Source organism: Eucyclogobius newberryi, unplaced genomic scaffold, assembly GCF_026437365.1.
Source record: "Eucyclogobius newberryi isolate DKJ021-1_F unplaced genomic scaffold, fEucNew1.0.hap1 SCAF_82, whole genome shotgun sequence".
NCBI classification, from domain to species: domain Eukaryota; kingdom Metazoa; phylum Chordata; class Actinopteri; order Gobiiformes; family Gobiidae; genus Eucyclogobius; species Eucyclogobius newberryi.
Window position 1 is genome coordinate 199689 of NW_027316523.1, and position 25312 is coordinate 225000.

General features: G+C 43.8%; 1 protein-coding gene across 4 annotated transcripts in view; it reads right to left on the minus strand.

Moving 5' to 3' along the window:
- Positions 1–313: 313 nt before the first annotated feature.
- Positions 314–25312, minus strand: part of gabrb3 (gamma-aminobutyric acid type A receptor subunit beta3) — a 101151-nt gene continuing 76152 nt past the window's right edge. For 2 of the 4 annotated variants that reach the window (XM_072437707.1, XM_072437708.1), the window contains 7 exons: positions 21598–21818; positions 20866–20948; positions 19133–19270; positions 16036–16188; positions 10902–11146; positions 9904–9972; positions 314–718 (listed from right to left, as the gene is read on the minus strand). In XM_072437707.1, coding sequence (XP_072293808.1) covers positions 368–718; positions 9904–9972; positions 10902–11146; positions 16036–16188; positions 19133–19270; positions 20866–20948; positions 21598–21818 — 1260 coding nt within the window. In that variant the 3' untranslated portion in view covers positions 314–367. The remainder of the gene's footprint in view (positions 719–9903; positions 9973–10901; positions 11147–16035; positions 16189–19132; positions 19271–20865; positions 20949–21597; positions 21819–25312) is intronic. The other 2 variants (XM_072437709.1, XM_072437710.1) reach the window with 1 other exon arrangement.

Sequence of the window (25312 nt, forward strand, 5' to 3'; positions counted from 1 at the left end):
GCACATTTGGTTAGACATTAGAATTCTTCTTCTGCATCGCATACTGCTACTGCCTTTGAGCTTATGGCACACAATGGTTGCCATGTTTCCAAAGAAGATTCAGTGTTTTGGCCATTATAGGTCTAAATGATAATGTATATTACACTATAGATTACAGTTACTTGTCCTTCAGGGCCACAGTGCGCTCACACCAGATCAGATCATCTCACAAAAAGATCATTTTAAATAATATATCAATGCGTGTACCGCTTCAGATCTGGCTTTTGTCTTCAGGGCGTTCCAACGGTCAAAAATCCCTTACAAGAATGTCTTTTTCATCATGGTCCCCTCTTTGACTCATCAAAGTGTCTTTCAAACACCCCACAGTTTAGTTGACGTAGTAGAGCCAGTAGATGAGGTTGAATAATGAAAATGTGAAGGGGAAGATAATCCGAGACCACCTGTCGATGGCGTTTACGTCGGTCAGATCTGGGATTTTGATCTTGAGTTGGGACGAGCGCCGCCGCAGTCTGGTCCTCTTTAGGTGTGCGTTCCTGTCCAAACTTAGCCGCGCCGACTCTCGCGCGGAGCTGGGCTTCCTGTACTGGACGCTGCCCACGCTGTCGAAGATCATGGAGGAGGAGTTGTGCGCGTCGCTCAGGGAGGTGCTGACCTCAGTAGTGCCCACCTCGTTATGGATCTCTAAAGTGGTGAGGAGGATGTTTCCCTGGGAGTCCACCTGGAGACACACAGAGCAGCTTAACCACGTGGAACAGCCTTTGTGTGCACTTTAAGCTGCTAAACTTGTGGTGGGAAACACAAAAGGAAAAGTACAATAGTTACTAAACACTTTGGGTACATTTTACAGTGGATACTACGACCTTCCTTGTCTAAAGTACTTTTCTAAATGAAATGTTCTAAATTAAAAATGAATTGGAAAACAAAAAGATTGATTCAGTTGCTTCTGTCGAGCACGATTCTTAATGAATCACTACATGTTATGCTTTAACAGTGAGAGTACTTGGTAGTACCTGTACTTCTTCCACTATTGGCTGATATTATTTGTAATACATCTTAAAATGATGTTTGTCTCGTTGCTGTAAAATGTGTTGTACACAAAATGAGGAGAGAAGCAGTTCTGCACACAGAGGAGCTTCTTGGAGTAACAGTGGATCACGAGGTGGAAGATGATTAATATTAGAGCTGTTACTAACGATTATTTTAGTGGTCGACTCGTCAAACTATTATTTATTTCTATTGTAAATTGAGACGTCTGACTGAGTGTGTATTATTAATAAAACCTTTTATTCAAGGATACGGCTGTTTTTTGTTACAAAAGGTCTTTTTCTGTGTGTATTATAGAGTCTGTGTAATACAGATCAAAATACAATTACGATTTTATATTTGACTAGTAATGATTAGTTGATTCAGCCTTATTAAATGAGCACAAATACTAAATAAAACACTAATAAAACACACTCTTCTATGTTTGTGTATATATTTACATATTTAGTTCACGTATCTATGGTGGGCTTTATTATTTCAAAAGGATTTGTATGATCTTTAGGGTTTCAAATGTACCAAAAATCTCATAATAATCAATACCAAAACTAGATATTCAGCTGACAATTATCAATACAACAATAGGACCAAATGTGAGCTTTCCTGAACTTCCTGAGCTTTATCAGGATTAGTATAAGATCACATGGTTTGTCTGTGTTGCACCGAATGTTTGTTCATCGACAAATGGCAATAAACCCGATTCTGGTTCTGATTCTGGTTCATTGTGGTCTTTGCGACGTTGTGCTACAGAAATAAGTGTTGAGTATCAAGTCTATTCCTTGGTATTAAAATCAAGTTTGAACATTTGCAACGACACGTTCAGAGCAGTTAGAAGCATGTTCTATGACACGTTCAGAGCAGTTAGAAGCATGTTCTATGACACGTTCAGAGCAGTTAGAAGCATGTTCTATGACACGTTCAGAGCGGTTAGAAGCATGTTCTATGACACGTTCAGAGCGGTTAGAAGCATGTTCTATGACACGTTCAGAGCAGTTAGAAGCATGTTCTATGACACGTTCAGAGCGGTTAGAAGCATGTTCTATGACACGTTCAGAGCAGTTAGAAGCATGTTCTATGACACGTTCAGAGCAGTTAGAAGCATGTTCTATGACACGTTCAGAGCAGTTAGAAGCATGTTCTATGACACGTTCAGAGCGGTTAGAAGCATGTTCTATGACACGTTCAGAGCGGTTAGAAGCATGTTCTATGACACGTTCAGAGCGGTTAGAAGCATGTTTTATGACACGTTCAGAGCAGTTAGAAGCATGTTCTATGACACGTTCAGAGCAGTTAGAAGCATGTTCTATGACACGTTCAGAGCGGTTAGAAGCATTCAGAGCAGTTAGAAGCATGTTCTATGACACGTTCAGAGCAGTTAGAAGCATGTTCTATGACACGTTCAGAGCAGTTAGAAGCATTCAGAGCAGTTAGAGGCATGTTCTATGACACGTTCAGAGCAGTTAGAAGCATGTTCTATGACACGTTCAGAGCGGTTAGAAGCATGTTCTATGACACGTTCAGAGCAGTTAGAAGCATGTTCTATGACACGTTCAGAGCGGTTAGAAGCATGTTCTATGACACGTTCAGAGCGGTTAGAAGCATGTTCTATGACACGTTCAGAGCGGTTAGAAGCATGTTCTATGACACGTTCAGAGCAGTTAGAAGCATGTTCTATGACACGTTCAGAGCGGTTAGAAGCATGTTCTATGACACGTTCAGAGCGGTTAGAAGCATGTTCTATGACACGTTCAGAGCAGTTAGAAGCATGTTCTATGACACGTTCAGAGCAGTTAGAAGCATGTTCTATGACACGTTCAGAGCGGTTAGAAGCATGTTCTATGACACGTTCAGAGCGGTTAGAAGCATGTTCTATGACACGTTCAGAGCGGTTAGAAGCATGTTCTATGACACGTTCAGAGCGGTTAGAAGCATGTTCTATGACACGTTCAGAGCGGTTAGAAGCATGTTCTATGACACGTTCAGAGCAGTTAGAAGCATGTTCTATGACACGTTCAGAGCGGTTAGAAGAATGTTCTATGACACGTTCAGAGCAGTTAGAAGCATGTTCTATGACACGTTCAGAGCGGTTAGAAGCATGTTCTATGACACGTTCAGAGCGGTTAGAAGCATGTTCTATGACACGTTCAGAGCAGTTAGAAGCATGTTCTATGACACGTTCAGAGCGGTTAGAAGCATTCAGAGCAGTTAGAAGCATGTTCTATGACACGTTCAGAGCAGTTAGAAGCATGTTCTATGACACGTTCAGAGCAGTTAGAAGCATTCAGAGCAGTTAGAGGCATGTTCTATGACACGTTCAGAGCAGTTAGAAGCATGTTCTATGACACGTTCAGAGCGGTTAGAAGCATGTTCTATGACACGTTCAGAGCAGTTAGAAGCATTCAGAGCAGTTAGAGGCATGTTCTATGACACGTTCAGAGCAGTTAGAAGCATGTTCTATGACACGTTCAGAGCGGTTAGAAGCATGTTCTATGACACGTTCAGAGCAGTTAGAAGCATGTTCTATGACACGTTCAGAGCGGTTAGAAGCATGTTCTATGACACGTTCAGAGCGGTTAGAAGCATGTTCTATGACACGTTCAGAGCGGTTAGAAGCATGTTCTATGACACGTTCAGAGCAGTTAGAAGCATGTTCTATGACACGTTCAGAGCGGTTAGAAGCATGTTCTATGACACGTTCAGAGCGGTTAGAAGCATGTTCTATGACACGTTCAGAGCGGTTAGAAGCATGTTCTATGACACGTTCAGAGCAGTTAGAAGCATGTTCTATGACACGTTCAGAGCAGTTAGAAGCATGTTCTATGACACGTTCAGAGCGGTTAGAAGCATGTTCTATGACACGTTCAGAGCGGTTAGAAGCATGTTCTATGACACGTTCAGAGCGGTTAGAAGCATGTTCTATGACACGTTCAGAGCGGTTAGAAGCATGTTCTATGACACGTTCAGAGCGGTTAGAAGCATGTTCTATGACACGTTCAGAGCAGTTAGAAGCATGTTCTATGACACGTTCAGAGCGGTTAGAAGCATGTTCTATGACACGTTCAGAGCAGTTAGAAGCATGTTCTATGACACGTTCAGAGCGGTTAGAAGCATGTTCTATGACACGTTCAGAGCGGTTAGAAGCATGTTCTATGACACGTTCAGAGCGGTTAGAAGCATGTTCTATGACACGTTCAGAGCGGTTAGAAGCATGTTCTATGACACGTTCAGAGCGGTTAGAAGCATGTTCTATGACACGTTCAGAGCGGTTAGAAGCATGTTCTATGACACGTTCAGAGCGGTTAGAAGCATGTTCTATGACACGTTCAGAGCGGTTAGAAGCATGTTCTATGACACGTTCAGAGCAGTTAGAAGCATGTTCTATGACACGTTCAGAGCAGTTAGAAGCATGTTCTATGACACGTTCAGAGCGGTTAGAAGCATGTTCTATGACACGTTCAGAGCGGTTAGAAGCATGTTCTATGACACGTTCAGAGCGGTTAGAAGCATGTTCTATGACACGTTCAGAGCGGTTAGAAGCATGTTCTATGACACGTTCAGAGCGGTTAGAAGCATGTTCTATGACACGTTCAGAGCGGTTAGAAGCATGTTCTATGACACGTTCAGAGCGGTTAGAAGCATGTTCTATGACACGTTCAGAGCGGTTAGAAGCATGTTCCATGACACGTTCAGAGCGGTTAGAAGCATGTTCTGTGACACGTTCAGAGCGGTTAGAAGCATGTTCTATGACACGTTCAGAGCGGTTAGAAGCATGTTCTATGACACGTTCAGAGCGGTTAGAAGCATGTTCTATGACACGTTCAGAGCGGTTAGAAGCATGTTCTATGACACGTTCAGAGCGGTTAGAAGCATGTTCTATGACACGTTCAGAGCGGTTAGAAGCATGTTCTATGACACGTTCAGAGCGGTTAGAAGCATGTTCTATGACACGTTCAGAGCGGTTAGAAGCATGTTCTATGACACGTTCAGAGCGGTTAGAAGCATGTTCTATGACACGTTCAGAGCAGTTAGAAGCATGTTCTATGACACGTTCAGAGCAGTTAGAAGCATGTTCTATGACACGTTCAGAGCAGTTAGAAGCATGTTCTATGACACGTTCAGAGCGGTTAGAAGCATGTTCTATGACACGTTCAGAGCAGTTAGAAGCATTCAGAGCAGTTAGAAGCATGTTCTATGACACGTTCAGAGCGGTTAGAAGCATGTTCTATGACACGTTCAGAGCGGTTAGAAGCATGTTCTATGACACGTTCAGAGCGGTTAGAAGCATGTTCTATGACACGTTCAGAGCGGTTAGAAGCATGTTCTATGACACGTTCAGAGCGGTTAGAAGCATGTTCTATGACACGTTCAGAGCGGTTAGAAGCATGTTCTATGACACGTTCAGAGCGGTTAGAAGCATGTTCTATGACACGTTCAGAGCGGTTAGAAGCATGTTCTATGACACGTTCAGAGCAGTTAGAAGCATGTTCTATGACACGTTCAGAGCGGTTAGAAGCATGTTCTATGACACGTTCAGAGCAGTTAGAAGCATGTTCTATGACACATTCAGAGCAGTTAGAAGCATGTTCTATGACACGTTCAGAGCGGTTAGAAGCATGTTCTATGACACGTTCAGAGCAGTTAGAAGCATGTTCTATGACACATTCAGAGCAGTTAGAAGCATGTTCTATGACACGTTCAGAGCAGTTAGAAGCATGTTCTATGACACGTTCAGAGCAGTTAAAAGCATGTTCTATGACACGTTCAGAGCAGTTAGAAGCATGTTCTATGACACGTTCAGAGCAGTTAGAAGCATGTTCTATGACACGTTCAGAGCGGTTAGAAGCATGTTCTATGACACGTTCAGAGCAGTTAGAAGCATGTTCTATGACACGTTCAGAGCGGTTAGAAGCATGTTCTATGACACGTTCAGAGCGGTTAGAAGCATGTTCTATGACACGTTCAGAGCGGTTAGAAGCATGTTCTATGACACGTTCAGAGCGGTTAGAAGCATGTTCTATGACACGTTCAGAGCGGTTAGAAGCATGTTCTATGACACGTTCAGAGCGGTTAGAAGCATGTTCTATGACACGTTCAGAGCGGTTAGAAGCATGTTCTATGACACGTTCAGAGCGGTTAGAAGCATGTTCTATGACACGTTCAGAGCGGTTAGAAGCATGTTCTATGACACGTTCAGAGCGGTTAGAAGCATGTTCTATGACACGTTCAGAGCAGTTAGAAGCATGTTCTATGACACGTTCAGAGCGGTTAGAAGCATGTTCTATGACACGTTCAGAGCGGTTAGAAGCATGTTCTATGACACGTTCAGAGCGGTTAGAAGCATGTTCTATGACACGTTCAGAGCGGTTAGAAGCATGTTCTATGACACGTTCAGAGCAGTTAGAAGCATGTTCTATGACACGTTCAGAGCAGTTAGAAGCATGTTCTATGACACGTTCAGAGCAGTTAGAAGCATGTTCTATGACACGTTCAGAGCAGTTAGAAGCATTCAGAGCAGTTAGAAGCATGTTCTATGACACGTTCAGAGCGGTTAGAAGCATGTTCTATGACACGTTCAGAGCGGTTAGAAGCATGTTCTATGACACGTTCAGAGCGGTTAGAAGCATGTTCTATGACACGTTCAGAGCGGTTAGAAGCATGTTCTATGACACGTTCAGAGCGGTTAGAAGCATGTTCTATGACACGTTCAGAGCGGTTAGAAGCATGTTCTATGACACGTTCAGAGCGGTTAGAAGCATGTTCTATGACACGTTCAGAGCAGTTAGAAGCATGTTCTATGACACATTCAGAGCAGTTAGAAGCATGTTCTATGACACATTCAGAGCAGTTAGAAGCATGTTCTATGACACGTTCAGAGCAGTTAGAAGCATGTTCTATGACACGTTCAGAGCAGTTAAAAGCATGTTCTATGACACGTTCAGAGCAGTTAGAAGCATGTTCTATGACACGTTCAGAGCAGTTAGAAGCATGTTCTATGACACGTTCAGAGCGGTTAGAAGCATGTTCTATGACACGTTCAGAGCGGTTAGAAGCATGTTCTATGACATGTTCAGAGCGGTTAGAAGCATGTTCTATGACACGTTCAGAGCGGTTAGAAGCATGTTCTATGACACGTTCAGAGCGGTTAGAAGCATGTTCTATGACACGTTCAGAGCGGTTAGAAGCATGTTCTATGACACGTTCAGAGCGGTTAGAAGCATGTTCTATGACACGTTCAGAGCGGTTAGAAGCATGTTCTATGACACGTTCAGAGCGGTTAGAAGCATGTTCTATGACACGTTCAGAGCGGTTAGAAGCATGTTCTATGACACGTTCAGAGCGGTTAGAAGCATGTTCTATGACACGTTCAGAGCGGTTAGAAGCATGTTCTATGACACGTTCAGAGCAGTTAGAAGCATGTTCTATGACACGTTCAGAGCGGTTAGAAGCATGTTCTATGACACGTTCAGAGCGGTTAGAAGCATGTTCTATGACACGTTCAGAGCGGTTAGAAGCATGTTCTATGACACGTTCAGAGCGGTTAGAAGCATGTTCTATGACACGTTCAGAGCGGTTAGAAGCATGTTCTATGACACGTTCAGAGCGGTTAGAAGCATGTTCTATGACACGTTCAGAGCAGTTAGAAGCATGTTCTATGACACGTTCAGAGCAGTTAGAAGCATGTTCTATGACACGTTCAGAGCAGTTAGAAGCATGTTCTATGACACGTTCAGAGCGGTTAGAAGCATGTTCTATGACACGTTCAGAGCAGTTAGAAGCATGTTCTATGACACGTTCAGAGCAGTTAGAAGCATGTTCTATGACACGTTCAGAGCGGTTAGAAGCATGTTCTATGACACGTTCAGAGCGGTAAGAAGCATGTCTTATGACACGTTCAGAGCGGTTAGAAGCATGTTCTATGACACGTTCAGAGCGGTTAGAAGCATGTTCTATGACACATTCAGAGCAGTTAGAAGCATGTTCTATGACACGTTCAGAGCGGTTAGAAGCATGTTCTATGACACGTTCAGAGCAGTTAGAAGCATGTTCTATGACACGTTCAGAGCAGTTAGAAGCATGTTCTATGACACGTTCAGAGCAGTTAGAAGCATGTTCTATGACACATTCAGAGCGGTTAGAAGCATGTTCTATGACACGTTCAGAGCAGTTAGAAGCATGTTCTATGACACGTTCAGAGCGGTTAGAAGCATGTTCTATGACACGTTCAGAGCGGTTAGAAGCATGTTCTATGACACGTTCAGAGCAGTTAGAAGCATGTTCTATGACACGTTCAGAGCGGTTAGAAGCATGTTCTATGACACGTTCAGAGCGGTTAGAAGCATGTTCTATGACACGTTCAGAGCGGTTAGAAGCATGTTCTATGACACGTTCAGAGCGGTTAGAAGCATGTTCTATGACACGTTCAGAGCGGTTAGAAGCATGTTCTATGACACGTTCAGAGCAGTTAGAAGCATGTTCTATGACACGTTCAGAGCAGTTAGAAGCATGTTCTATGACACGTTCAGAGCGGTTAGAAGCATGTTCTATGACACGTTCAGAGCGGTTAGAAGCATGTTCTATGACACGTTCAGAGCGGTTAGAAGCATGTTCTATGACACGTTCAGAGCGGTTAGAAGCATGTTCTATGACACGTTCAGAGCAGTTAGAAGCATGTTCTATGACACGTTCAGAGCGGTTAGAAGCATGTTCTATGACACGTTCAGAGCAGTTAGAAGCATGTTCTATGACACGTTCAGAGCGGTTAGAAGCATGTTCTATGACACGTTCAGAGCGGTTAGAAGCATGTTCTATGACACGTTCAGAGCGGTTAGAAGCATGTTCTATGACACGTTCAGAGCAGTTAGAAGCATTCAGAGTAGTTATAAGCATGTTCTATGACACGTTCAGAGCAGTTAGAAGCATGTTCTATGACACGTTCAGAGCGGTTAGAAGCATGTTCTATGACACGTTCAGAGCGGTTAGAAGCATGTTCTATGACACGTTCAGAGCGGTTAGAAGCATGTTCTATGACACGTTCAGAGCAGTTAGAAGCATGTTCTATGACACGTTCAGAGCGGTTAGAAGCATGTTCTATGACACGTTCAGAGCGGTTAGAAGCATGTTCTATGACACGTTCAGAGCAGTTAGAAGCATGTTCTATGACACGTTCAGAGCGGTTAGAAGCATGTTCTATGACACGTTCAGAGCAGTTAGAAGCATGTTCTATGACACGTTCAGAGCGGTTAGAAGCATGTTCTATGACACGTTCAGAGCGGTTAGAAGCATGTTCTATGACACGTTCAGAGCAGTTAGAAGCATGTTCTATGACACGTTCAGAGCGGTTAGAAGCATGTTCTATGACACGTTCAGAGCAGTTAGAAGCATGTTCTATGACACGTTCAGAGCGGTTAGAAGCATGTTCTATGACACGTTCAGAGCGGTTAGAAGCATGTTCCATGACACGTTCAGAGCAGTTAGAAGCATGTTCTATGACACGTTCAGAGCAGTTAGAAGCATGTTCATGTTCAAAGCGGTTAGAAGCATGTTCTATGACACGTTCAGAGCGATTAGAAGCATGTTCTATGACACGTTCAGAGCGGTTAGAAGCATGTTCTATGACACGTTCAGAGCAGTTAGAAGCATGTTCATGTTCAGGGCAGTTAGAAACACAGAGGGTGTTACAGATGCTGGTGTGAGGTTCATGGGAGGAGCACAGTAACAGCTGCATGGTGCAGAAGAGGAAAGAGGTGCCAGCGTTTCACAGGGAACAAGGCCAGATTAAGCAGCTTTTTGCTTAGTAAAACTTTGCATGGAAGACAAAGTTTGAGTTGAGGTTGCCACGGCAGCAGCATTATTTGAACTCACCCCTCGAGAGTAGCGCCGCGCCTCGAACTGATTGGACTGTTTCCTGCAGTTACCTGAATCCACAGACGACTGGCCAGAGGAGAGAAGATTGATGAAGACTTTTGATCTGGATTTACTGGACACGGTGGGCTCAAAATCAACCATATTTTTAGACATCATCAAGAGAAAAAATGCTGTGTTCAAAAGTTTCAAATGTTCAGGATGGAGGCGTTTTTATAACAAAAGACAAGCACCAAAACCAATTTGCTTGTCTTTTGTTACAAACGATGGAAAAATAAGTCTCACAATTTAAGTCTCACAAAATGTGTATTTTGAGGTAAAGTATGTAAAATGTCTTTTGATAAAATGAAAAACTATTGTGAGCTCAAAATGTCTGTATTTGTCCAGTAAATCCTAAAAAGAACTATTAGCTGACATTAATATTAGCAAAATGTGTCAGTCTTCTATTAAATAAGCAAAAGTTGTAAAATACAGCTATAAATGTCTTTAATCCAGGCTTTAATATCACTCATATATCAGAGTGGTTTTCATATTTTGTGATATTCTCAGATAATCTTAGTTCCTGCATTGAAATCTCATTATGTTCCTCCATTATATTACATATATTTCAATAGATATCATATAACATGACCAAATATTCTGCTAATTTAGTCAAATATTGAGATTTTATAAATAAATATATATAAATATAAAAGTGTTGAGACTATTTATGAAGAATTAACGTTTATGCTATTTTTATAAGTAAAAAAGCTCTTTTTTTCTAAACTAATTGTGTGGGAGCCACAAAGGCTTATTATGTAGTTACGGCTCATCATTCGTCACACAGAATCACAACTTTACATTCGATTGAAAAAAGGACAACCTCCTCCTCAATATGTCATTAAGAAAAGTTGATTTCCCACCATCTTTTCCCTAAACCGTGTCGGCACATTCTGGGATTTTACAGCCTCGTATATCTGCCGTCCCACCACCTCCTGCGTATTAAAAATGAACCTCACCTTGGGCCTGTCGAATTTATTGCGGTCATTATTGGCCTTTTGCGCCCGCTCAGCCAGTTTCTTCTGCATCTGAGGGCCGTGTCCGAAGAAGATGTAGTTGACAAATGCGTATTCCAGCAGCGCCAGGAAGACGAAGACGAAGCAGCCCATCAGGTACATGTCTATGGCTTTAACGTACGGGATCTTGGGCAAAGTCTCCCTCAGATGTGTGTTAATGGTGGTCATGGTCAGCACAGTGGTGATACCTGCAAGACAGAGATGCAAATGGCATGGACTCATTATGTACGGAAAGGTTTTAGTGAAAGAGTTTGTTCATTTAAATCTGTTTGTACTATTTCAAAACACGCAGCTCATGATTAAAGACATGATGAGGCATGATTGTCCCTCCGTCTGAAATGATGACATAATATGTTCCCATTAGCTAATCATATATATAAACATGTTCATAAGTTGGTCTCTTTTGTCGGACAAACAGAACAATGAACCCAGATACTTCAGTATCACTTTTGTCCTCAGAGCATCACATTTAACTCATGACAATTCATAAATATAAGTGGTTAATATGGGGCTAAAATATTGTTTTATATACTAAATAAATACATTTTTATAATACTTTAAGTAGAATCTGATCATCGCTACTTGTAGTTACAAGTATAGCTTTAATTACTCATGATAATAATAGTCAATAATATGACATAAATAATAACCATCATTCTTCAAGACATTGTGGGAACAGTTTTACCCACACTAACTCCCAACGACTCTAACCAAGGCCTGCCTCCCTGCTCTCATCCCCCATCTCACCACCCTCTTCAACCAGTCTTTATCCCTCGGCCATGTTCCTTCCATCTACAAACTGGCCTCCATCACCCCCATCCTCAAAAAACCCACCCTAGACTCCGCCAACCTCTCCAACTACCGCCCCATCTCCAACCTGCCGTTCCTCTCAAAAACGCTGGAACGCATCGTCGCCGCCCAACTTCACACCCACCTCCAGTCAAACAACCTCTATGAACCCCTCCAATCTGGCTTCCGCCCACTTCACAGCACTGAAACAGCCCTGGTCAAAGTACTCAACGATCTCCTCACCTCTGCAGACTCCGGGGCCCTCAACATCCTGTTACTACTAGACCTCAGCGCAGCCTTTGACACTATAAACCATTCCATCCTCCTACAAAGGCTGCGCCAACTGGGTGTTGAGGGCTCTGCACTTGACTGGCTCACATCCTACCTCACCAACAGGCAAGAGTTCATTTCCCTCTCCGGTCACTCATCCACCCTCTCCCCAGTAACGCAGGGGGTCCCCCAGGGCTCAGTCCTCGGCCCCCTCCTCTTCATCTGCTACATCTTCCCCCTTGGTCACATCCTCCCCCAACTCAACCTGGACTTTCACTGCTACGCTGACGACACCCAGATATACCTCACCACCAAATCCACCCAAAACCCTCCCCTCAGCCACATCCAAACCTGCATCTCTACAATAAAATCATGGCTCACTCTCAACTTCCTCAAACTGAACAGTGACAAAACAGAGCTCCTCCTCATTGGCACCAAATCCACTCTCAATAAAACTGGTCCCTTTTCACTCAGCATCGACACCTCGACCATCACCCCCTCTACCCTGGTACGCAATCTCGGTGTCATCATGGACCCCACCCTCTCCTTCACTCCCCATGTCAGCCACATTGTCAAGACCTCATACTTCCACCTCCGCCGCATCGCCAAAATCCGACACTGCCTCACCCTCCCCGCTGCTGAATCCCTCATCCATGCCTTCATCTCCTCCCGCCTCGACTACTGCAACTCCCTCCTCACTGGCATCTCCTCCCATTCCCTCCATAGACTCCAAATGGTCCAAAACTCCGCTGCCCGCCTCCTCACCCACACCCGCCTCCTCACCCACACCCGCCTCCTCACCCACACCCGCCTCCTAACCCACACCCGCCTCCTCACCCACACCCGCCTCCTCACCCACACCCGCCTCCTCACCCACACCCGCCTCCTCACCCACACCCGGTCCCGTGATCACATCACTCCCGTTCTCCGCTCTCTCCACTGGCTCCCCATCAAGCAGCGCATAAACTTTAAAATACTCCTCCTCACCTTCAAAGCTCTTCACCACCTTGCCCCCCCCTACCTGTCTGACCTCCTCATCCCCCACCGCCCCACCCGAGCGCTCCGATCCTCCTCCTCTCTCACCCTGACTGCACCAACATCCCGACTCAAAACTTTTGGCGACAGAGCATTCTCCCGAACAGCACCCCGACTCTGGAACTCCCTCCCCCAACCTGTCCGCCACTCTCCCTCACTCACAACATTCAAATCCCGCCTAAAAACATACCTCTTCACCCAAGCCTATGACCTCCCCTACCCCTAGCCTCCTCTACCCCATTGCCTACTCTTCTACCCCCTGTTACATCCCCATCTTTTTCTCTCTACTTCTTCTGTCTTGTTCATTTTATCTGTATATTAATGTGTTCTGTACGTGTTGTCCCCCCTGTCTGTAAATACCCCCCCCCTTTTTTATTATGTTCAGCGTCTTTGGGTCACTGAAAAGCGCTATATAAATAAAAGTTATTATTATTATTATTATTAAATACTACATAATATTGTGTTTTAAAATGTGGTAAAGTGATTTTGTCATTTCATTGGGACATTGGGACATACAGAATATATAATCATATCTGTGCTCATATTTCACGTCCAGTAAAACAATAAAGCTCTTGGGCTAATAACAATGGTCATATTTCCTGATCCTATATGAAAACTGACATGAAGCTGCAGTGGTTTAGTGCAGTCTGAGTCCACATGGACTGAAGGTCGCCGCGGTGATATGTGGACCCCAGTCGCTCTCATATTAGCCTCATGTTATTTACTCAAGTGCAGCTCGGCTGTTTCAAGGTCTGGACACGGAGTGGACGCAGAAGTGAATCATGGGAGTTTGTTTTAAGCATGAAATGAAAAGGGTTTTACTGCACACTCTGTTATGGGACAACAATGACTTCTATCATGTCAAAAATGAAGTATACAGAGTTTTTGTAATTGAAAATCACAATTATACATACGATTAACTGCACAGCCCTAGGACTATACATTATTATTCATTATCCTTTTATTCCCATTAAGAGGTCATTCAGAGTTCACACTTTTTTCACCAAAATATCTCTGTAATAAATATTTTGTAAATGAAACTTACACTTCACACATTATTGCCCTCACCAGGTCCAAAATGAGCAATTGTATTGTATGAATTGATAAAATCTCAATTTCCACACTTGGCATAGAAAGTCATATGAATATTTTATGATTTGAATAGATTGGCCTTTTTCAGACTGTGACATTAGTTTGATTTATAATGCAGCACCGTTTACACGCGCCCACGTGTTCTTTGAGTGAGTTGTATTTTTCAATCACAAGTAAACAAGTCAAATCCTTCAGAAATAGATGGATATCTCGCAGCAGAAGACGTGTCAAATGAACTCCGCTTTGCTAAGCAGAAAATGGCCCTGGTTTACAGCTCGTGCAGCGAACACACTCAGCATATATGGCAAATAAATAAAGAGGAGTGAAGTCATTCTCTCAGGAATATAGAACCTGTGTGTGCTGTGATGCCTTTGACCTGCAGCTAGTTGACAGTAAATATGTCTGTTCAGGCTTAAATCATCACTAAAGCCTCATACAAAGAGCAGGATCAGGTATGTACGGAGTTTAAATAAGTTGCTGCATGTACAATGTAGTCAATGTATTTGAACTGCGTTTCAGATCAGATGAAAACGCCTGTAGTGTTTCATCAGGACGATGGCAAAGGAAGTGATACTGTTACCATGGTGTCGACTAGACACTCAAATAACTGGTGATGCACTGATAACAGCTCAAACACAGAGAAACCATCTGAGTGAGTGACGGGGTTTAACCACAGTCAAATGTGGATTATCTGAAGAAGAAGATGCATTTGCAGCTTCAAAGCAATATAAAGATACTAAATAAACATAAGTTAAAGGGGCATTGTGGCCTATACTTCATATAAACCTTTTCCTGGTTGAATTAGTGAACACAGGGCTGCCGACCTCCAGAGAAAGTAACTTCTACTCAGACTAAAAAGAACGGGTGCAGTGTTGACTTGTGACACAGATCAATCCACTTAATGGCATTTTTTAGTGGCAAGACTTTTCCTTCCTCCATTTAAAGGAATGGAGTGTGATCCCAGTGGAAGTGCCAATCCAAACCAAAAGAGGAAAGAGTGGATCAAGCTTGAATTAATACTTATAAAATGTGGCTACACTGCTCCTTTATGATTTAGGTGGAAAACAGGGTTGTGAATGTCCAAAAATGAATTATTTTTTTCTTATCGTATAGTTGTCATTTCAAATCTTTGGGGAAAATGATCAAAATCTGCACGAACATGTCATCAGAGCTTATGGACCGTCTAATGTATCGATGTCGCCAATTCTAAATGTGTCTCCATCAAACCTTTATATTTTACACTTGCACCGTCCATAAACTCCTCATTGGTCTTTTCCTTACAACGTTACTGTCGTGAGCATCTTTCCTCTCTGTATGAAACATCTTCCATAAGAGCAGATCTGGGATTCTCTCCAAACATGACGTCATAGAAGAACCTATAACGACTCAGCGTGAGCGACATTAGAGCGCGTGAAGCTGTTAAACAGACACTGGGTGTTGGTCGTAGGCGTAATCGACTGGGAGAGGTCAATCTAGTCCGAGTTAAACCGGTCTGTTCCCAAAGGCCAGTATCAAATGACATCACAAAGTGCATGCCTCAATAGTAACAACCTTGTTTCTCACTTTATGTCAGAATAATCTAATATTTATCCAGTAGAATGTTATTGGAATGTGTACAGGAATTTCCCAAATGCCCGCCCACTACTGGCTATTTTTAGACATAATTGCGACTCCTAATTAGGTTGACTGTATTACAACCATCTTCACAAAGCCATAATACTCTGTACTAAGGATCGTGTTGGTATTACTCTCGAAACAGGATAACATTTTTCAAAAACATAAAAGAAAGATTTGGTGTTATATTTTAGCTTAAATAAAATCAAATTGGTGAAAATTCCTGGTATAAAATTGGAAGAATGGTCTCATTAAATAAATAAAGGTCATACAATACCTAAAGCCACTCTAGCGGCCGAAGCGTCGTAGTTGATCCAGAAGGAGACCCAGGAGAGGATGGTGATGAGGATGGAGGGCATGTAGGTCTGTAAGATGAAGTAGCCAATGTTTCGTTTCAGTTTGAAGCTCAGAGACAGTCGAGGGTAAGCACCTGCAGCAGAGGACACACAGAGGACACACAGAGGTCACACAGAGGACACACAGAGGACACACAGAGGACACACAGAGGTCACACAGAGGACACACAGAGGACACACAGAGGACACACAGAGGTCACACAGAGGACACACAGAGGACACACAGAGGACACACAGAGGAAACACAGAGGACACACAGAGGACACACAGAGGTCACACAGAGGACACACAGAGGACACACAGAGGACACACAGAGGACAAACAGAGGACACACAGAGGACACACAGAGGACACACAGAGGTCACACAGAGGACACACAGAGGTCACACAGAGGTCACACAGAGGTCACACAGAGGACACACAGAGGACACACAGAGGTCACACAGAGGTCACACAGAGGACACACAGAGGACACACAGAGGACACACAGAGGACAAACAGAGGACACACAGAGGACACACAGAGGACACATAGAGGACACACAGAGGTCACACAGAGGACAAACAGAGGACCAGAGGACACACAGAGGTCACACAGAGGTCACACAGAGGACAAACAGAAGACACAAAGAGGACAAACAGCGGACACACAGTGTGGATGTTTATTTCATCATTTGTTTAAAGGACAGAACATACATGTTGCTCTGCGCTCCGTGTTCAGAGCCAAGTCTTGTCTAATGAGACGTGGCACAGTTAAGTGAGATTGATTCTTGGGATCAGCACCCCATTGATTGAAGTACAAGTACAAGTATGAGGACAAGCAGCTGGTATTGGTACACAGGTATCTCTTTTGGGATCATATTCTGCACCAAAACATGGACTAACTCACAGAAGGCAACTAAAAGAGCCGATTCCAATAGCTCAGTTTAAATGAACGCTGAAGGGTTTAGAAAAGGATCTATTGTTGTGTGATTAAACTGTGATTAAACTGTGATAAACGTGTGTCCATATCATAACTGATCTGTGCTGTTATCGTGACCAGAACTCCCTGAAAAAGAGATCAGTCATCTTGTTATGTCAATGGGACTTTCCTGGTTTAAATAAGATTAAACAAAAATTAAAAACATGTTCACGGGAAGAGTCTTGCCCAAGGACACACCAACACTGCCACGTCGCTATGGCACCGGCTGGTTTGACCAGCTGTCTCCCTTCAGTACTAACCAGGCCACGCCCTGCTCAGCCTCTGAGATGGTGTCACTATTGTCACTGAATAACTACATTTCTATGGATTCTGAAGTACTTGAGACATATTTATTTTGAACATATTTGATTGATTTTGAAGAGAGGGACATTGTGCTCTTTCTTTTATCCCAACAGACACAGCCTCTGTTTCGTCTCTATGGAAACAGGCACACGTGGGTCAGGTTGGAATCATCTGATGAAATCTGGCCTTGAGCTCATCCTTTGCAAACAAAAGCCTCGAGTATTAAAGCTCCACTTAGAGTGTTTTATACAAATGCACCATTGGCCTGGACAGTGTTGGTCAGAGTCTGATGAATAAAACATGAACAAGTTCTGATGTAACAGTGTTTGCCTCATTGTTTCTAACATGATCAAACTTTAGATTCAAACTCAGCAAACAATGCAACTTAGAATGGAAATGTGTACATGCAATAGATTTAATAGATTTATTCATTCATCGGTGTTGACTGATAACACGAGGCTCAAATGCATCGTGTTAGTCCCATTTCACCACTTCATATTGTCTTCTTTGAAAACAAGTTAGCTGATCAAAGTCACAAAGGGTTCGTTAAAATGCAGCACTTTTTAACTATGGATTGTATATTTTGGGTTTGCGTTCCCTTCTTAACTCTTAAATTACAAAAATACATTAGACCCTGTAAATACATTAGATTTAACCCTAACCCTATATTTCCAGTGCCAACTAAAGCATCATTTCCAATTTGTCTGTCATTTAGGTCCAAACTTGTGTAAAGTAGTAGGAGCTCAAGCTGATTAGTAATGTTAAATGATTATATAAGATTAAATTGTACTGTGCATCCACATCAATATGTCATATGTCCCTGGCAGATCCGTGTGGACTCTTCGGACTTTATTTGTCTCAACATTTGACCCTGACCGTAATGAGCTGTAAACGCCTCTCGCGCTCCAGCATCTTTGGGAGTCGCCTTTGTTTTTGAGAGTTTTTGTTTAAGAGCAGAATAATTGATGCTGTTGATGCTTCACAAACACAAAGAAGGAGCCTCGTCCTCCTCTGCTCTATCGTTCACTGACACAGGGGTTATTTGTCAGATCTGTGGTGTTGTAGGGCTGAGAGGGTTAGGGTCATTAGAAAAGACGACCGTGTTTGCATCTGCAGCGTCTTTGATAATCGTGACTTCATCTTTTACTGGAGGAGACCAGTGACCTTCAAAGTACAATCTCACTTTCAGGGAAAACAGTGTCTTATCATCATTTAGATTTTGCTGATAGTCGGAGACTAGCTGAGATCACACGTGTGCAGCTGAGATCACAGGTGTGCAGCTGAGATCACACGTGTGCAGCTGAGATCACACGTGTGCAGCTGAGATCACAGGTGTGCAGCTGAGATCACACGTGTGCAGCTGAGATCACAGGTGTGCAGCTGAGATCACACGTGTGCAGCTGAGATCACAGGTGTGCAGCTGAGATCACACGTGTGCAGCTGAGATCACAGGTGTGCAGCTGAGATCACACGTGTGCAGCTGAGATCACAGGTGTGCAGCTGAGATCACACGTGTGCAGCTGAGATCACAGGTGTGCAGCTGAGATCACACGTGTGCAGCTGAGATCACAGGTGTGCAGCTGAGATCACACGTGTGCAGCTGAGATCACAGGTGTGCAGCTGAGATCACACGTGTGCAGCTGAGATCACAGGTGTGCAGCTGAGATCACACGTGTGCAGCTGAGATCACAGGTGTGCAGCTGAGATCACACGTGTGCAGCTGAGATCACACGTGTGCAGCTGAGATGAAGTTACCTGTGGAAAACACCACATTCCTGGACACCAGTTTGTAGTCGACGATGGAGAACTGAGGCAGCTCGATCCTGGTCACTCCGGTCACAGCCGTCTCGTCTCCTTTCCAGTAGAACTCAATGTCATCAGTGGTGTATCCATCTGAAAACGTGTGTTTTATGGTGAGAACATTTTGACCCGGGTCAAATAATCCTCAAAAACTGTAACAATGAAATAAAACCAGGTCATTCCAATTACAAACATTACATGATTTCCATCATCTGTTCTGTTCTGTTCTGGAATGGAAATTTCCACCTGCCCCTTTACGCCTGCCCCTTTACGCCTGCCCCTTTACGCCTGCCCCTTTACGCCTGCCCCTTTACGCCTGCCCCTTTACGCCTGCCCCTTTACGCCTGCCCCTTTACGCCTGCCCCTTTACGCCTGCCCCTTTACGCCTGCCCCTTTACGCCTGCTCCTTTACGCCTGCCCCTTTACGCCTGCCCCTTTACGCCTGCCCCTTTACGCCTGCCCCTTTACGCCTGCCCCTTTACGCCTGCCCCTTTACGCCTGCCCCTTTACGCCTGCCCCTTTACGCCTGCCCCTTTACGCCTGCTCCTTTACGCCTGCCCCTTTACGCCTGCCCCTTTACGCCTGCCCCTTTACGCCTGCCCCTTTACGCCTGCCCCTTTACGCCTGCCCCTTTACGCCTGCCATATACTGTATATGGACAACTAAAGTTCACGGTAACGATTTTCCGAGAAAAAATGTCTATTTACAACAATTATAACATGGTTCAAAGTATTGCCCAGTATTAATCGGATTTCAATGGATTCAATTGATGTCAAAATATCAATAATTTTATATTTTTGTATGCAGAGGTCCAGAACCGATCGTCTGTCAGTAAAATGTCAATTATTAAAAGTCTTGTTTATATTTAATAGTGAAAGCTCCTTTAGATTGATCGATTTCTTTCAAGTTCTTCTCATTTACTCACTAATGAAATGTTCCTTTTTGAATGAATTTTACTTTTTGATACTAATTATGAAAATCCATGCGTTCAAATGTGTTCTATCTTGTGAATGTCATGAAAATGGCTTCCATAAGATAGTTTTCATTATGGGATACTGAAAACTCCCATCAGCGCGTGGAACATCAAAGCCCTCTAGAATATGAACGCAACCAATATATTCATTTTTCTTTTCATAAACAGTATTTTATTTGCTTCTGGTTGGTCAATAGCTGCATCTGACTTACAGTAAGCCCCATCAATCATTGTTAAGTGCTGATTGCTTGGGGTGTAAATCATGTGTCTGTATCCAGACTGTGACCACGTGGATCCATAAGCGCTGATGCTTTTATGGCGGGAGCGCTCTGAGAGCCACGCCCTGATGAAGGAGCGCTGACCATTACGGCTTCTGAGGGGGTCAGTGTCTGTTCCCAACAGAGACAGTGGCTTCTAACGGCAAGCAATCTCATCTGTCCCGACAGCTTCATAAATCCTACAGCGGTTCAGCAGCCAGTGAGAAGTGTGAGAAGTTTTTTATGACTGTCACTTTCCATATTGAACTAATGAAAGAATATGTGCAATATGATATACGTTTCAAGGTGGGGGTTCAATTGGAATATTGTATCCTAAAATAACTAACTTCATGTACCGTATAACTATGCATGTTGAAAAGTATTAGTACATCTACATATTCAAATGTTTAAACTGTACCAATAATAGAATTGTGAAGGAATTCAAGTGTTAAACTTACAACTCTCAATTTCCAGAGTGCAGTTCTGTTCGTCCAGTGGGTATCTCCGCAGGTCCATCATACACGCTGCTGTCGTGGTGATGCTGCACCACAAAAACATCATGTTACTCTTCGAATCATACAATGACATTCATTATTACTCGCAGTCACCACCAACTTTCTCAGGATTTGAAATGAGACTTTTCCAGCCCTGTTGGTTTAACGTGTTGCTTTTTTGAAACAGAATAAAGAACCATAAATATCATGAACTGGTCACACTAATAACTGTTAAGATGCACAACGCAAATGTTTTGATGGGGTCCGCCACCTGTTTGTCTCCATGGAGATGTTGACATGGCATTAAAGTGAACTAGGTTGCTTTTGTTACATTACATGTATTTATATTGCTGTGAAATGTGTTGAAAAATATGTATTCTAAGTGTGAGCGAGGTCGCCTCTCCACAGATCTGGCCTGTAACTTGACCTGGGGGCATCACCTGCATTTCTCCATGAGATGGATACACTTAATATTATAGTGGAACATTGGAGGTAAGGAATGGAGCCCCTTTAAAGTGTGCTGCAGTCAAGCGTTGACTATTCTCTGGTTTTAGTCCAGTTTTGTCATCACATTGAGGAAATGCAACTTTAGACTTGCACTGTCCAAAGAAACTAACCTTAACTTGACAGTTTGTACTTCAGCATTGATCTTTTTCTTATTTCCTGTTTGAGAAGAGAGTGCTTAAGCGTCCTCACCGGAGCCCGTACAGGACCGTCCCGTCCGGGTGCAGGCGGATCATACGGTTTTTCACAGTTACTCCGTGAACGAAGGACTTCTTATCGTTGAGGAAGTACGTGTCCGGGACCCAGAGCTGGTCGGCCACTCTGTTATCCAGGGTTAGGTTCAAAGGGATGCCCGCATACGCCAGCCGCTTATCTCTCCAGTACTGCTGGAAGTACATGGTCAGCGTGTAATCCTGGAGGAGAAGCAGATACACAAACATGTGAGAGTCTTATATCAGCTCACTGCATAGTGCATATTTCATACAGCATAAAACCACACTTTTCTTCCATTATGTGTATACCATGGTTTTGTATTCTTTGATCATATTTTTGGTCATATTTGAATTGACCTGTAATGGTACAATGACTTGAAAATAATTAAATCAAATATATAAAACAAGAAGCATTACCAAAAGCGGTGTTATATAATTCATGTTATACCTGAGATACCAAACCATCTACTGCTGCAAAAGGACAATACAATAGCACATAAACATATTGGTTTAGTGGTTCACAAACTGGGGGGACATGCACAGAATCAGATCAGAATTGGTTTATTGTCATTAAACATAGGAACTTCTGGTGCAACATCAAATAATGAATAATAAAATAATAATAATAGCAACGTCTATAGAGTCAAATATGGCAAACATAAATTAAAAATGTACTAATAAAATAAGGTAAAAAATAAACTTGGTCTCGCTATGTACACAAGGAAGTATGTTCACAGGAGCCGCTACAACATTGTGAAATAAAGGGGCACATTATGTCTAATCAAGTGATGCATTTGTGGAGCTGCAGTTTTGTCTTTACAAACAGCAAAAGTACCACTGGAATCAATCATTCAAGCACTTGTCCCAGATATTTGTCCCAGCATTTGTCCCTCTCTTCTGTCCTCTGTCTTCTGTCCTCTGTCCTCTGTCCTCTGTCCTCTGTCTTCTGTCTTCTGTCTTCTGTCCTCTGTCCTCTGTCCTCTGTCTTCTGTCTTCTGTCCTCTGTCTTCTGTCTTCTGTCTTCTGTCCTCTGTCCTCTGTCCTCTGTCTTCTGTCCTCTGTCCTCTGTCTTCTGTCCTCTGTCCTCTGTCTTCTGTCTTCTGTCCTCTGTCCTCTGTCTTCTGTCTTCTGTCTTCTGTCCTCTGTCCTCTGTCCTCTGTCCTCTGTCCTCTGTCTTCTGTCTTCTGTCCTCTGTCTTCTGTCTTCTGTCTTCTGTCTTCTGTCCTCTGTCCTCTGTCCTCTGTCCTCTGTCTTCTGTCTTCTGTCCTCTGTCCTCTGTCTTCTGTCTTCTGCCTTCTGTCCTCTGTCTTCTGTCTTCTGTCCTCTGTCCTCTGTCCTCTGTCTTCTGTCCTCTGTCCTCTGTCCTCTGTCTTCTGTCTTCTGTCCTCTGTCTTCTGTCTTCTGTCTTCTGTCCTCTGTCCTCTGTCCTCTGTCTTCTGTCCTCTGTCCTCTGTCCTCTGTCCTCTGTCCTCTGTCCTCTGTCTTCTGTCTTCTGTCTTCTGTCCTCTGTCCTCTGTCTTCTGTCCTCTGTCCTCTGTCTTCTGTCCTCTGTCTTCTGTCCTCTGTCTTCTGTCCTCTGTCTTCTGTCCTCTGTCCTCTGTCCTCTGTCCTCTGTCCTCTGCCTTCTGCCTTCTGTCCTCTGCCTTCTGCCTTCTGCCTTCTGTCCTCTGTCTTCTGTCCTCTGCCTTCTGCCTTCTGTCCTCTGTCTTCTGTCCTCTGTCTTCTGTCCTCTGTCCTCTGTCTTCTGTCTTCTGTCTTCTGTCCTCTGTCCTCTGTCCTCTGTCTTCTGTCTTCTGTCCTCTGTCCTCTGTCCTCTGTCTTCTGTCTTCTGTCTTCTGTCTTCTGTCCTCTGTCCTCTGTCCTCTGTCTTCTGTCTTCTGTCTTCTGTCCTCTGTCCTCTGTCCTCTGTCTTCTGTCTTCTGTCCTCTGTCCTCTGTCCTCTGTCCTCTGTCCTCTGTCCTCTGTCTTCTGTCTTCTGTCTTCTGTCCTCTGTCCTCTGTCCTCTGTCCTCTGTCCTCTGTCCTCTGTCTTCTGTCTTCTGTCCTCTGTCCTCTGTCCTCTGTCCTCTGTCTTCTGTCCTCTGTCTTCTGTCTTCTGTCCTCTGTCCTCTGTCTTCTGTCCTCTGTCCTCTGCCTTCTGTCCTCTGTCCTCTGTCTTCTGTCTTCTGTCCTCTGTCCTCTGTCTTCTGCCTTCTGTCCTCTGTCCTCTGTCCTCTGTCTTCTGTCCTCTGTCTTCTGTCCTCTGTCTTCTGTCTTCTGTCCTCTGTCTTCTGTCCTCTGTCTTCTGTCCTCTGTCTTCTGTCCTCTGTCTTCTGTCCTCTGTCCTCTGTCCTCTGTCCTCTGTCCTCTGTCTTCTGTCCTCTGTCTTCTGTCCTCTGTCTTCTGTCCTCTGTCTTCTGTCTTCTGTCCTCTGTCTTCTGTCCTCTGTCCTCTGTCTTCTGTCCTCTGTCCTCTGTCTTCTGTCTTCTGTCCTCTGTCCTCTGTCTTCTGTCCTCTGTCTTCTGTCCTCTGTCCTCTGTCTTCTGTCTTCTGTCCTCTGTCTTCTGTCCTCTGTCCTCTGTCTTCTGTCTTCTGTCCTCTGTCTTCTGTCTTCTGTCCTCTGTCCTCTGTCCTCTGTCTTCTGTCTTCTGTCCTCTGTCTTCTGTCCTCTGTCTTCTGTCCTCTGTCTTCTGTCTTCTGTCTTCTGTCTTCTGTCTTCTGTCCTCTGTCTTCTGTCCTCTGTCTTCTGTCCTCTGTCTTCTGTCCTCTGTCTTCTGTCTTCTGTCCTCTGTCTTCTGTCCTCTGTCCTCTGTCTTCTGTCCTCTGTCCTCTGTCCTCTGTCTTCTGTCTTCTGTCCTCTGTCCTCTGTCTTCTGTCCTCTGTCTTCTGTCCTCTGTCCTCTGTCTTCTGTCTTCTGTCCTCTGTCTTCTGTCCTCTGTCCTCTGTCTTCTGTCTTCTGTCCTCTGTCTTCTGTCTTCTGTCCTCTGTCCTCTGTCCTCTGTCCTCTGTCTTCTGTCTTCTGTCTTCTGTCCTCTGTCTTCTGTCCTCTGTCTTCTGTCCTCTGTCTTCTGTCTTCTGTCTTCTGTCTTCTGTCCTCTGTCTTCTGTCCTCTGTCTTCTGTCCTCTGTCCTCTGTCTTCTGTCCTCTGTCTTCTGTCTTCTGTCTTCTGTCTTCTGTCCTCTGTCTTCTGTCTTCTGTCCTCTGTCCTCTGTCTTCTGTCCTCTGTCCTCTGTCTTCTGTCTTCTGTCCTCTGTCCTCTGTCTTCTGCCTTCTGTCCTCTGTCCTCTGTCTTCTGTCCTCTGTCTTCTGTCTTCTGTCTTCTGTCTTCTGTCCTCTGTCTTCTGTCCTCTGTCTTCTGTCTTCTGTCCTCTGTCTTCTGTCCTCTGTCTTCTGTCTTCTGTCTTCTGTCTTCTGTCCTCTGTCTTCTGTCTTCTGTCCTCTGTCCTCTGTCTTCTGTCCTCTGTCCTCTGTCTTCTGTCTTCTGTCCTCTGTCCTCTGTCTTCTGTCTTCTGTCCTCTGCTGGCACTAGTATGAAGAATACACATTTACTTTCCTGCAAAGAGCAGAAACATGAAGGAGGTTCATCTCATTAGTACAATTAGTACAACTGCATTTAAAGCTTGTTCTATTCCATCAAACATATTTGGAGCGTGTCAGTCATCAAATATTGCAAAGTATGTATATCTAAGAGTTTATATTTTTATATGATTAACATTG